The 14,464-nt window shown below is 31.9% G+C and overlaps 1 protein-coding gene across 4 annotated transcripts; it reads right to left on the minus strand.

The window, feature by feature from the left end:
* Positions 1–99: 99 nt before the first annotated feature.
* Aplip1 (JNK-interacting protein Aplip1) lies at positions 100–11,028 on the minus strand. Of its 4 annotated transcripts, none has more exons than XM_011054378.2 (8): positions 10,805–11,028; positions 8,007–8,219; positions 6,412–6,632; positions 5,208–5,483; positions 4,547–4,699; positions 3,805–4,088; positions 3,162–3,340; positions 100–2,768 (listed from the first exon to the last, which is right to left on the minus strand). In XM_011054378.2, exons 1-8 carry the CDS (start codon positions 10,885–10,887, stop codon positions 2,696–2,698), a joined length of 1,482 nt encoding a protein of 493 aa, XP_011052680.1. In that variant the 5' UTR covers positions 10,888–11,028; the 3' UTR covers positions 100–2,695. The 4 variants fall into 4 exon arrangements, with proteins under 4 accessions (XP_011052680.1, XP_011052679.1, XP_011052677.1 ...); XM_011054377.2 differs by having other exon boundaries at positions 7,995–8,219; XM_011054375.2 differs by having other exon boundaries at positions 6,412–6,653; positions 7,995–8,219.
* Positions 11,029–14,464: the final 3,436 nt, after the last annotated feature.

Consider the following 14,464-nt stretch of genomic DNA (forward strand, 5'->3'; position numbering starts at 1 on the left):
TTTTCTTTTCTTTTCATTAAATTAACAGACTTGCAAAAAAATAATTATAAATTATTGTATAAATAATTGCAGATTAATTTATATAATCGCCGAAACAACTTCTTCCGTTAGATTCAAATTTTTATTATGCTAAAAAGATAAAAAAATTATAATCAATCAATATTTCTAATATGTTTATGTAATCGCTATCATTAATTATTTAATGGACAAAAAACTTGGACATAAATTTATTAAAAATTCTCGTTCGTTTCCATCGCATACCTTTTTTATTCCATTCAGTGATGTGCCTTAAGAGATTTGAAAGGAATTGCTGTCAGAGTAGTGGTGATTTGTGAGTGATAGTGATATCGTAGCTCTATGAGAAAATAATCGGAAAGGCACAGCATTTCGAGGCATATTTAAACGTTTTGTATACCGCAACAAATAAAAGCTTCCTAAAATGAGAAATCACTGTAATTTGTCTCTCAATTTTTATTCAATATACCGTATAATCGAGGCGTGTGAGTCGTACTTATCTAACATGCACCAAATCCCAAGTAAGACATCGCACAGAGCTCATATTGTCAAGGAGATATTCATAAATTGACAAGACCCTGCCGCGCGGATAGGAGATCCCAGTTATGAAATCGCAAAATTTTATTGCAAAATGATTCTAATGATTATTTTAATTCATTAATCTCTAAAATATGCCGTATTGGTGATAATAAAAAAAAACTAACATGGAATCCATAAGTCCTTTCGGAATAACTAAATATTTGAGAATGAAAAAACATTTTAGAGAGTATCAATGTTTTGCTAAATTATTGAAACAGTTCATGCAGCGATTTAAAATTAATTGTAATACCATCGATCGATTCTGTCAATGAACTGCGCTTTAATATTAAAAATTTAACATTAATGAACGTTGATAATAGATAATTCATGCTGGATATTCGACTGGGACATCGTATACGCGCTCTGCGTACGCAACGTCCTGATAAAGGCAGTGTGAAATAGCAAACCGAATTAAAATGGATATCGAAAGCGGTAGGGCATCGGTTATGATACTGCTCGTCTCTATTGCACGTAGGCGATATCGCTTTCCGTTTCTACTTTCCTATCGTCTCGCATTTCCGGCAATGAAGCTGTACGTACTTGCAATTTGGTTCATATTCTGTATAAGTCGCTAGAAACGTTGCGATGCAGCGCAATAATGATACTTCAAATGCAGAGGCCCATGTGCGTTTTTCGATAATATTATAATTTTTTTTTCCTTTTTTTCGCGCGGAGAGATTCGAGAGTATAAACTTTGAGGGATTCGTCTCGTACACTGAAACTTATTATGATCGGTGAGTCTCTGCCGCAAAGAAAGATAGAAAAATATACGAGTTTCTAAATAACGGCGTGTCCACGTCGTTTTCTAACAATAAGAACAATACAGTTGGAGATCGTTCTAGATGACTATTCGTTGCTACGGTGAAGAATGTCATCAGCAAAAAGCACATCCGCGACGAAAGTTAAGCATCACTTCTTTTCCCAAATCGCTCATATCTAACTACGATTTGTCGATTTTTCGCTAAACTCCGAATAATACAACACTCTCTCATTTTCTATTGTCATTCCCGTCTTCCTATGCATCACTAAGCGGATTAACTTGGTCGTGGGATCGGGATTTTAGGAATTAATTCGCTATTGATTACCAAATCTACTTATTAGAGAGTCTTTAACGAAGTCTTCTTTGGGCACTATGATTATATGTATCATGCTCTCTTCCGATCTTAAACAGGAACGAGGTCTAATCAAAAAGGTATAATACCTTTCGATTATGCGATGGATATTTAACACGTCATATTTAACCGTCTAATTGCCAAACTATTGTTGAAATTAAAATTAGTTTTACACCTCCCAATTTCTTCATATTTACTTTCGACTAACGATTGTTTCGATAAAACTTAGGTATTTTAAATATTAATTTTTATAATATTTTTATTATTTTCATTATTTTAAAAATTAATATATACAAGTATATGCACTTTGAACAAGTATATAGTAAAAAATAATATTTTATACTTAGGTTTATATCAGAAATGATATCCTTGGAAACATTGGCGGTTAAACGGTTAAAATAATTTGCGGAAGTCGCTCTGTTTTCAATTGTGAAAAAATATAATTTCGGCAATGAAACTTCGCAATTGAAAATAGATCAATTCTCAACTATTAAAGCGTCAACATTTATCTTCATTCACTTAGATAATTTTGTTTTCGATCTACCACTGTTCGTTAACATAAAGGCAGACATTAAAAAGATATTATATTTTAATTCAATATTTCACCAATTTAATTGATACGATGTTCGTAAAATAAAAGTAAATTTTGTAATTAATATTATATTATTTGATAAAAATCATTTCTTCTCGCTGTTTAATATATGTAGAATTCATATTGAATTACACGCACAAAATTGAAAAGGATCGCTAATGAATGGCGAATAAAAAAATGATAACAAGATAATGCTATTAATGGAGGCTCATCGTGGCACTCCCAATATGTTCCGTACACATAGATATACATATGTTCAATATATGTATAAATTGGGTGTTTGATTCGCATTTATTATTTTATATCTACAACTAGCGGGCGATATATACAGGGGTTAAAAGGGGAAGTGAGAGTTAACATTTTCTTCGCAGCCACTATAAATGAGACTGAGAGTAATTTATTCAATGTAGATGTCCTCTATCGGAAAAGCAGTCTCGATGAATTTCGTGTAGAACCGATGAAAAGCACGTCTAAAAGAAGAGAATCTCGAGTTATCATCCACATAATATGAACAGTGAATTATTCGTACTTCTAGAATTTTTTTAGAAATTTAGAGAAAGATATTTAAAATATTTAATTTTATTTAAATTTATTTAAATAAATTATAAATTTATAATTAAAAAAATTTATTTAAATTTAAAATTTAATATATTACTAACTTTTAATTACAATACAATATTCAAATATAATAAAATGATAATATATGTATATAATATTGCAATAATATAATATTGATTATAATTTTAAAAGTTTACCATAAAATAATCGGAAACTTTAACATTAATGATTTTGCGCAAAGTGACATAAGAATATGTCAAGTTTTATCGATGATAATGAAAAAGTTTTTGGAGAAAAGAACTCACCCGACAGCTTCGGCAACGGGTCTCGTGGATTCTTGACCAATGAACACGTGGCAAGCGAACCTCTGCAGAGTGGGGTGCTTCGTGATGAAGCCGAGGTAGCGATGATCGCGAGGATGAAACGCACAAAACGATACATTCTTCAGCGAGTAGAAATAATCGTGACAAGGACCCTGATTTTTCTAAAAATATATTGGCAATTAAAAACTTGTTAACGACTTCCTTATTTTTCTTTCAGTATTCATGTCTTCTTTCATCTCTTAATGCATATTAAATATTTAAAAAATTAATAAATTAATAACTAATTGTATAAATATATATATATATATATAAACTCTATTTAAAAAAAAACTTATCACATTTTTTAATAAAAAATTTATAAAAAAATTATGTATATATATAAATATATATATATATAAATAATTAGTCATGATTAAATAATGTTTTGCGCATAAGATATAGTGCTTTATACATAATTTTTTTATAAATTTTTTATTAAAAAATGTGATAAGTTTTTTTTTAAATAGAGTTTATCGAAAGCTTATTTGTTACAGTTGGAAGCTCTTGCTGAGATTAAAAAAAAAGTTAATTAAATAATATATTGCACATGTGAGTAAATTTCTATCGATCGCAAAGAGACACTTACTCGCGATTTGCTTCTATCGACCATTCGAAGACCCTGATCGGATACTTCCAAAATGCAACTCTGTGAAACAGGTGGATCCTGCAAGGAGTTGCGAAGGATTCTCCGCACCGCCTGACAAACCACTCCCGTACCCTTATGTGCCAAGGTTTCCACCGAACCTAGGTAACCTAGGAGATATCTTTCTCTCTTCACTTTAGGCGCGGTGGGATCAAAATCACTGTAATCCATGTCGACTGCGTAAGCTGACGGAAAGATACCTTGCCGGCCTGTCCTTAGATTCACACCTAATCGCGAAGAACAGAAGGATAGAATTTGTCGGTACTAATTCGAGTATAGCGTTAATTTCATATATTTCTCTATTTTATTTTATTTTCACTTACTTTAACATATTTAAAAAATTGACAGCTACATAGAATAAAAATTCAGAATATGTTTAAATATATTTATAAAATAGCTGAAAAATGAAGGCTTCCTCTTTTAAATATCTATATTTTCTAGACATTTACTGTTTGAGAATAGTTATCTTTAATGTGTAATATTGAATAATTAGTAATTAGTAATATTATATTATGAAATAAATCCTTACATACGTATACACGTAAAATATAATTAGATTGTCATTGTTAAAAATCCGAAGAAATTGTCTCAATTTTTTTAAACAAGAAAAGGAAGTATATACCGATTATTGCTGAGTCAAGCTGAGTCAAGTTCGACATCTTGTGAAATAAATATGTTTACGCACCTTCGCACCAAAGGTCATCAGCCTCTTTTTGCACATATATGGGGTCTCCAATTTCAAGATCAATTTCGTCGTGATGCCGCGATATGAATTTGTGCAGACCTCGATGCGTTGCCTCGAGCAGTTCCAGTTGGGTGAATGGTACGCCTCCGCTTCCTTTGGAATGAAAAAGCGAGCTAGTATTGATTCTTCTTCGAGAGTTACTCCGATTAGAAAATTATGACATGAACAACAATTCCTGACTTTCATAACTTTTCTGAACTGAGACAATAGAATCATCAGATCTTAATTTCTAAAATAAAGAAGACATCGATCCAATATCTGATTATTGATTATTCAAATCAATAATAATAATTGTGCCGTTTATCATTGCTAACACTCGTTAACCTACTATATTTATCTTTTTATATTGATTTGTTTCAATTATTCTGCATATAAAAAAGTACTAAAATAGAGATATATCAAAAAATTAATAATTTACAAGATATTTATAAATCTAGCAATTATAATTGTAATATAATTTCTTTAATTTAGTAATTACAATATTGATATTAATACTTTGTCTAAGAAATGTGTATTCTGTGTCGTAACTACGTTTGAATCAGTTAATTTGTAAATTGACATAAAGATGAAAATACAATTTCTCGAGGATAATCGTAATTACCTGGGGTGCTGCTGGGCGACACTGAGTCTGTATTCTGCAGGGTATTACATGGTATGGGCGACACACTCTTGGGGCCATTGTCAGGAGAATGAGCGGTAGAATGACCGCTGTCTGTGGCCATCCTCTCGCTGTCGGGCGAGCTGTCCTCGTGACGGAGTCTGGGATGACATTTCCTTAAGACAAGATGAGGCCGGGTCGATGTCGAGCCAGTGGCGGCACTCAACTCGTCTGCTAGCGAAGACGACGTCTGTATGGACGTCTGACATACGGGCACAGCTGAAACAGTAGGAGAATATCAATGTGCATTTTGCACGCAAAGGTGATATTTTTTTCCTTTTTCAAAAAATTCTAACACTACGTGAACACATAAACGTTAACACGTTTATGAAATAATATTTAGATAAAAAGTATCTCTCAATCTCCATGAAATAGAACGGTTTATCGAAATCGCAAATGAAAAATGCTACTCTATTACGTATACTTTTTGTAGAGTTGACATGATGCAAGCAGACATCTGGATTTTTTTCTCTGCAGTTGCGACAAGGTGAACAGTTTCTTGGTTTCATTTGTATATGCAAAATGCATGCGCGACCCGATAACAGATGCGACAGATAAAAATGATACAGCTGTTATCATACTACTATTCATTATATATATAAATGATTTCGCGTCAAATCAAATTCTCAGATATATCGTGAAAGTTATGATTACTTCATTTTATTATAATTAAGGTAGATCATACATTTAATATTAAAATTATGTGGATATAACTTTACATAAAATATGAATATTTTGTACATAATCCGTGCAAATCAAGATAAATTATGTAACATAATATCTAAAAATTATAAAATACTAATAGAGAGATTTCTAATAACGGAATAAAGTTTTTAATGTATGATAAAAATCTAATCGATCTCTGTGATTTTTAAAAAATTTCATTAATAATTCGACAATACATCGTTGAAGGATTCTTATTAATAAATTTTTCATTATTATTATTATCATCATTAGTAAATTATCATATGAATTGTTCTCTTTCACGTTTCGTATTTTTCTAAAAATTGTAGTGATTAAGTTACAACAGTTCAGTCATCGAAACTGTCGAATGTAAGATCGAAATGTAATGCAAAGGAATTCTGTATCGGTCAAATCTCTTGTTATCAATATCATTAAATAAGTTATGCATTCGAGCTTTCCTTACATTTTTTGTTTTTAGGAATTTCCGGCAGTCTTCGACGTCTACGTTCGGTGCCGCCACTTCCAGGTCGATTCGATGGCACGTGCTCCGGCGTAGGCCAGGAGCTCAAACTGGAACACGAATCCCCAACATCGCTGACGACACTATCTCGACCTCCGTTACCAGACATAGTAGTACCACCCCCGCCCGGTCCTGGTCCGCCACCGCCTACCGATCGACCCCTGCTGCTCAGTCCACCGAACAAGCTAATGTCATCCAAGGTTAATTGTACAGTGAGCTAAACTATTATTTTCCATGCTGCCTATTTTAATTCTTCGAAAAAATACATAAAAAATAATTCTTATACTCTTCATTGAGGTGGTGATAAAAAATTTATCTCGTGCGTAACACGCTAAACCACGTCAAGAATTTTTATGACTAAATTAAGAAAAGAAGCAATAAAATATAAATGTGTTATTTGCATACAAGGTTTTACTACTGTGTTTCATATACTTAAAATTATTTTAATAAGTTAATTATGATTAATAGAGAAAAAGAGAGAGAGATTTAATTTAATAATTAAATAAAAATTAAATTGTTTACTGCGAAAAATTAATAATATATGTTTTAACAATAAACGTTGAATAATACAAATTATCGTATTAAAATTATAAGTATCGTATATATAAAATTGTAGGATGCATGCAACGTGCAATCTGGATTCTTTGCTATACAACAGTATTATTTATTTTAATAAAGATAATCAAAAGATTTAAATTTTCTTAGTATGTACATAATTGTTATGTAATATAGAATAGAAGACTTTAAATTAATGTATATTGACGCAGCAATAGATAAGATAGATACGAAAACCCACGCATAATTAGAACCCTCCGAAAGTATTAAAAGTTCAAAAAGTGCCATATTAATGCGCGTCAACTATCCTCCGCATGCAACACAGTTTCCAACCGCTATGGTTGGGCGACGTTTAATTAATAATTACGAGCAACGCTGCACGTCGCGAACTCTCCCGGAGACTATTTCTGAAAGCTTCAGTTATTTTTAACAAGGTCAGACCGATGAGATTACGACGATACTATACTGTAGATTATTATGGATGCGATGATGCACGTCGCTCTGTGTGTGGGTGATACCGACGCGCAAATTAATGATGCAGTACAATTGCATCTGAAAACTTATAATATAAGCGAAACATAGTCTAAATTATAATAACTGTACTTGTCATAAAAAAAATTCTTATGAAAAAAGTTCCCTCCCTCCGCAAAAAATATAATTCTGTTCTCGGCGAGAACTTAAATTGCCGCGAATATTCTATCCCTTTTAATAAATCTGTGAACTCATTTTTTTTATCTCATGCTCTAAATCTTTTAAATATTTTTTGTCTTCTTTCCTCGAATTCGTGGAAATCTTTTATCAAAATGCAATATTCAAGGTATTACAAATTTTATACAAGTTATATAATATTCAACGTATTACAAGTTTTATACAAGTTAGTTATCAATAAAAAATAAAACTCTTCGCTAATCTTTCCTTCGTATTAAAAGTTTACAAAGGTAATAATTAGTGATAAAGAAATAAACACTTACGACGTTACCAACCTAAAATCGCTGTCAGCTATGATAGAGCAATGATGATCCAGCTCCTCACTGTCATCAGGAGTGGTGTGCCCGCTTTGGTTGTCGTGACGATGGATGACGACGACTTCTTCGTCCTCGGAATCGCCGGTGACGACGTCGCAAGATCTGCCGACCTCTCCATCGCTTCCTTGCGAGGATGTCGGCGAGTCATCGATCATCACATCATGTACGAGCCTATTCAAATGTTAAATACGCGAAAGTTACATGAAAATTATGAACAGCCATATAGAGATAATAAAAAATACATGAACTGTATCTGACAAGTCGTTTTTCTAATTATACGAGAAGGCAAAATACTCGCATAATAACAAATAATGATTTATTTATTTTCTATAAATAATATGTGCAATTATTGCAAATCAATAGTAAATCTTAGTATTTAAATCTTTTTTAATTTTCAATAAAAAATAATAATGAATCAAAATCTTACCAATAATATAATATCAATAGTCACAACATATAAAATAGAACTAATGAATTGACTTCTTCTCGGTTTGACAATAATAGTACAAAAAAAATTATTTATCAAAATTAATTTATGAATTTATGAATATTTTTTCTTATTATATCTTTTTATTTTTGTCTATTGCTCTATTTATTATGTAAATAAGTATATGTATAAATACAAATAATTCTATATCATGTTCGTGATAATTAATTCATTATTATTAAAAAGTGAAAATTACAAGTAACACTTGTATCTCATTCATACAACAGAATAAAATTTCATTTGTGAAAGAATGATTCAAAAGCATTGTAATGTCGAAACTCTCATTAGGAACACGTCTATTTTTTCAAACACTCTTCAGAAGAAAGGGAATGTTTGCGTTACATTGACAAATGAGTACATTTCGCATTCAGTTACATTAATGTTATGAATCATAAAAGTTGCATTTAAATAAATTTTGCAGATATTAATTAAGAGAAGGCCCCCTATTAATTTCTCACTATGTTTATAAATGTAATCAAACTAGATTGAAAATTAAACCGGAAATAGTTGTAAATGCGAGACTGTCGCTTATTGATTTTGCTTTATTTTTATAGAATCAACTGCGGACAGTGACACGTCTAATTTATTGCAAACATATTGCAATCAGAATATGAAATTGTTAGGAATGGATTCGATTAGAATTATTCAATTATTCCTTAGATTCTATTATATTTTTTCTTCTATTATATTTTTTCTATTATATTTTCTCTCTCTCTCTCTCTCTCTTCCCTCCCCCTCTCCCTTCCCCCTTTCTCTCTAGAAAAACGGAATAATTCCTATTGGAATCCATTCTGAATAATTCTATAATACGTGTGCTATCACACGATTTAATGTAAAGAGACTATACAAAAATGTGAATAATATGGAAAGATCTTTGTTATCAATTATATTACCACATTTTTTTGAATGATAGAAAATGCATTCGTAATTACGCGTATTGTTTATGTTATTTTTCTATTTATGAATCTGAAATATATATTTTCATTAGGATGATCTAAATCTCATGTTTAATGCGATCAAAGTACGTAACTATGTTATGTTGTAACAGCAATTGCTATAAGCAAAGTTATGCAATTACATCTTATGCAGATATAACGCTCTAATATACAACCTAAATAGGATTATCAGTTGTTTGCGGTAATAGAAGTAACATGTATGTACGCATACATCTACGAAAGCTGTAGATCACACCCGTCAAAATTGTCTATACATACATCGCATTGCAGTCTCATGTCGTATTCGTATTCTTATGTCACTTATGTTCCAGGATCAATAATTTTAAAGACATAATGCCGATGCGCGACTTGGCGATTTTATGACTTTTTCGGCCTGGTAGTGCATCGGATGCATTCACGAATTCTCATTTTACTATGCTATTTTATGAGTCCCTTGAGTAGTGACACGAATGTACATATCAGAAATGTTTGTGCACTTTGTAACACTATATGCATAGTGCAGCGTTTTATCATTATTCTAAATAGAAATAGGAAACGATCAGACGATAACGTTGCTCTTGTATAGCCTCACATTCTTTAATACTCTATAGTTGTCTCATATATTCTATATATATATATATATATATATATATATATATATATATATAAGACGTCTTATCTAAGAAGAAAATTCTAGACTGCTATATTTATATAAAAACATATAATATTCCTTAAATCAAAATATTTTATGATAATACAAAAGTAGGAACATTAAAGGATGTCACATTAAGTTACTTAGTGACGTGGGAAATTCCTATTTAAAATGACTCATCTTTAAACGACATTTAAGTTATCTTATTAATTCTATTAATAAGAAGTTATGACTCCTTGAATTATCAATTTCGATTGAAGATTCTATCTTATCACTTATTAAAGTCAGTCCATTAAATTAATTTTAGTCAGATTATTTAATTTCGTCAATTTTATAACATATCTGGAATTAAAAATATTTTTCAAACATTAGTCCCGTTTATCAACTTTCGATCTTATCAACATGATTTGCTATCTACAATCTACATTATCACACCTTTCATGTTTCGCCAAGTCTACACGGTCAAGATTTGATCTGCGATACATTTTTTTCAGTTTCTAATGAGTTCCTAAACTGATCTTCATAATTCGTACTCCTGATTTTCCGTCCAAATTATCTTCTCGGCCTGATTCTCGACCGCCGTCTTTCTTGTCGCGACCTATGTGTGTCACCGTTGTGGTTCTTATCATATCGCATATCGTGTCATCTGTTCCGAAGGCAGATCCGCTACGGGGGTACTCACGTGTAGTTGGACAGCGGTGCTTTCAGATGTTGGGGTAGCCTCTCGAAGTAGTGCCGGAATTCCTCAAATTCGCTGTCAGCCATCGCGATGTTCGCAAAGATGAGCGAGGTTCAGAACAGGGGTCGGTTCCGAGGGCGGCCGTGACGGCCTGCAGGAGAGCTCGTCACAACCCCCAGGAAATACAAGATGAGATGTCGCTTACGTCGTCGCCGACGTCGCTTCGACGCCGCGCGAACCCGACGCAACCCCTATTGATTCCTGCGTGGTGAACGTCGCGCGCCTGCTCATTCGCGAGGGTGGACGGGGGTTGATCCTGAGTGAGAAAGAAAGAGACAGAGAGAGAGAGAGAATTGGAGGGTGAATGTTTGGCTGCGTATTCTCGTCTTGCATTTACTTCTAAATGCAGCGTCCACAATATATAAAACATGATTTATACATTAAACAAATAGAAGTTAAAATCCAACGGTTGTTAAATAAAAGTTATATATATGCAAATCAATTAAAAGATTTAATTGTTCTGAATTCTGAATCATTATATTCAAACTGAGATAATTAAAACACGATTATTTAATCAATATATTCCATTTTTGAAACGAGAATTTTATTACAAAATTATATGTTTTAGTGTGATAAAAAGATTCTTTAATTAATTTTCGAATATTTATGAAAAGCATTGTAGAAATTATGAGGTGACTACATGTATTCTATGAAAATGTACCAAAATAGGTCTCTGTCCGAACATTTGTGGGTCTAGCGCGTCGCTGGTTGATAATGAAACATTGCGCAATGAAACATTTATCAGCTGGGCACATAAACTCTCGGCAGTTTACACTCGTATCTTCTGGAGTAGCTTGGAATTCGCATCGGAGAACACGCGGAGCCACTATATAAAATACCGGAGAGGCGGCTAAATATTTTACAACCATCTCGCAATCGATGTTTTGCGCTTATACATTCATGCTGCAGTAAAGATTCATCTTCTACTAGCATTCGGATTGATCGGAAATATCCGTTTTTAATGTATTCAATTGATATTTTTCAAAACATCAATCAATAAACTCATGTTATACATTAATCCCAAAACTCTTTACGATTAAAATAAATCAAACTGTTAAACTAGATTGGAATAAAATCAATTTCATTTCACAGGTACATTTTATAGGTATTTTTAACAATCATTATATATAACAACATTTTGGCAGCAATAAATTTGTTGCTGTTAAAAATGCCCATGAAATATTGACATAAAATTCTATGTTAAAGTAAAAATACTTATTATTTTTTAATTATCAATTTTATTGAAATAATTAAAATATTGTAGCTGAGTTAATTCCAATGGAGTTGAACAGTTTAAGCAACGTTTAGATTCAATGAAGTTGAATGTCTCGCTCTTTTGAATCGCAGTTGAATACATAGTGACGTATCAAAACGAAATAGAAATATTGTTAATTGTAATTATATTAATTATTGATACTGCTGAGGATGGCTTGAATTGGTGGCTGAAACAAATGTGATTTGTATAAATCACTGTTTATTGCACTGATCCTTTTATTATTGATATTTTCATTTGTTAAGAGACAATAGAGGTATCCTTTGCGTAAAGATATTTTTATTTATTTTATTGTTTGATATTTAATTTATTTTGTAATTGTAGAAAATTCCGAGACAAGAATTGAAGTAATCGACGTATCACCAAAATCAAATTACATTATGATTACATTTTTCGCATGTCTGTTCGCAATTCCACCAGCTGCGTCGTTTTACAATCCCTCACAACTATTTTTCTTACATCCGCTCTTGGAGAATCTAGAATCATCGATCATTTCTCTTATTATTTGTACTGAGAGGCCGTTCGGAAAAGGTCTTACTGTTTGCTGTTCGAAATAGTCATTATATTTTCCTTCGCGAGAACTTTCTGTGCGCTTGGCCATTTCGATCGATTAAAAAATTTCAGCCGATTTTCTCGAAGAGACATATCCTTGGAAAGCTTTAAGGAAGAACGCGTCTCGCGAAAGTGAAGCAACAGGCTATCGATGTCAAAAGACAGCAATATAATGAAAATGTAATAAAAACGTAGGACAGAAAATACCAAGAATAGAAAGCATGTTAAAAACCTTCAGATTGTATGTTGAAGATATAATATGAATGTGTAACAGATTGTATAATAAATAATAAATAATAATAATAATAATAATAATAATAAATAATAAAATGTAATTATACGAGGAACAAAAGAAATTATAAAATAATAATTTGGAATACACATCGCAAATATAATTGTATGTCTTTTTAATAAATAATATTTCCATTTGTAGCTTCTAACCTAATTATTAGATTATAAATATTTAAAAGGAGAGATCAATGTATATCTGGGTCACATGAGTTGGAACAAAAGTTCGTAGCGCTATACGAATTTCAAAATTCAAGTAACTGTAATTTTATTGAAAATAAAAGAACCATGCCTATTTTGGGTCCCGCTTGAATAGCCATGAGTCATATATTAATCGACAGAAGAGTGAGACATTCACTGAATAATAAATGTTTTAACTGCTAAATTGAATTCTGGCGAAGATATGAACTTTATCTCTCCTTAGCTTCCTATTCCTTATTGAAGCTTTCCAAAACTGGAAAAACATTATTAACTGCTCTTGTTGGCACATTGTTGTCTTCATCAAGATACTGGACATAATCCGGATATGTTCATCTTTCGCGAACTTCAAAAGCATCTTCATTATCACAATCATTCATTTTTTTAATATAACGGCTGAAACTTTGTTTTATCAAATGGTATATTGTTAATTTTTTTTTTAAACATATAGGTCTGTATTCACATAGTCAGGTCTTATATTTAAGGCTTCCTTAAATTTATCTTTAGATGCTCAGTAGTAAAAAAAAATAATTCGTTGAACGCATCTGAAGATAAATTTAAGGAAGCCTTAAATATAAGATCTGACTATGAATACGGACAATAGACATAATGCAAATGAAATAGGGTTACGAACTTTTATTTCGACCCAATATATAGATATAATTTGAAGCTGCAGCAATTAAGTTTTTATTACACAATAAATAAAATAACTTTGTTAATATACCCTCAAGGAAAAATTCAGATAATACGAGACAAAAAAATTAATAGTATCGACTGCTTTGACTTGATCTAGTGCCCTTTGTAACAGGATAGGAGATAGAGACTAAATTAGTGTTATCTGGCATATCCCATTACAAATTTTCTGTTTGATTCTATAAGCGATCTCTTGTCGTCAACATATTGCAGCTAATAACTATGTCGTACTCTTTCAACTTCATTGTCATCGCGGCAGTAAAGGATATCTCGTGTCATCAGTGTCACGAAATGCGGGTGACGTAAGATTGCGTTATGCAGACCGGTCTTGCAGTTTCACGAGGACCGAGGCTCTCCGAATCTCTCAATTCTTAAATACTAGCTATCTTTGTAGCGTTGTCATTGATGAGAACAAAAAATTTCACAACGCATTCGGCAATAGGGTTAACAAAATCGTTGGTGAATTAAATTGATTGAATAATAAATGATTACCAGTGCCAAAAAGCGTCCCCTCTCGCGAAAAACATCTTCTAGAAATCAACCGTCTGCAAACGCATTTCGATAAAGGAGTATCACAAGCCAGGATCGAACGATACTCT

Source organism: Acromyrmex echinatior, chromosome 15 (assembly GCF_024713525.1).
Source record: "Acromyrmex echinatior isolate Ae372 chromosome 15, ASM2471352v2, whole genome shotgun sequence".
NCBI classification, from domain to species: domain Eukaryota; kingdom Metazoa; phylum Arthropoda; class Insecta; order Hymenoptera; family Formicidae; genus Acromyrmex; species Acromyrmex echinatior.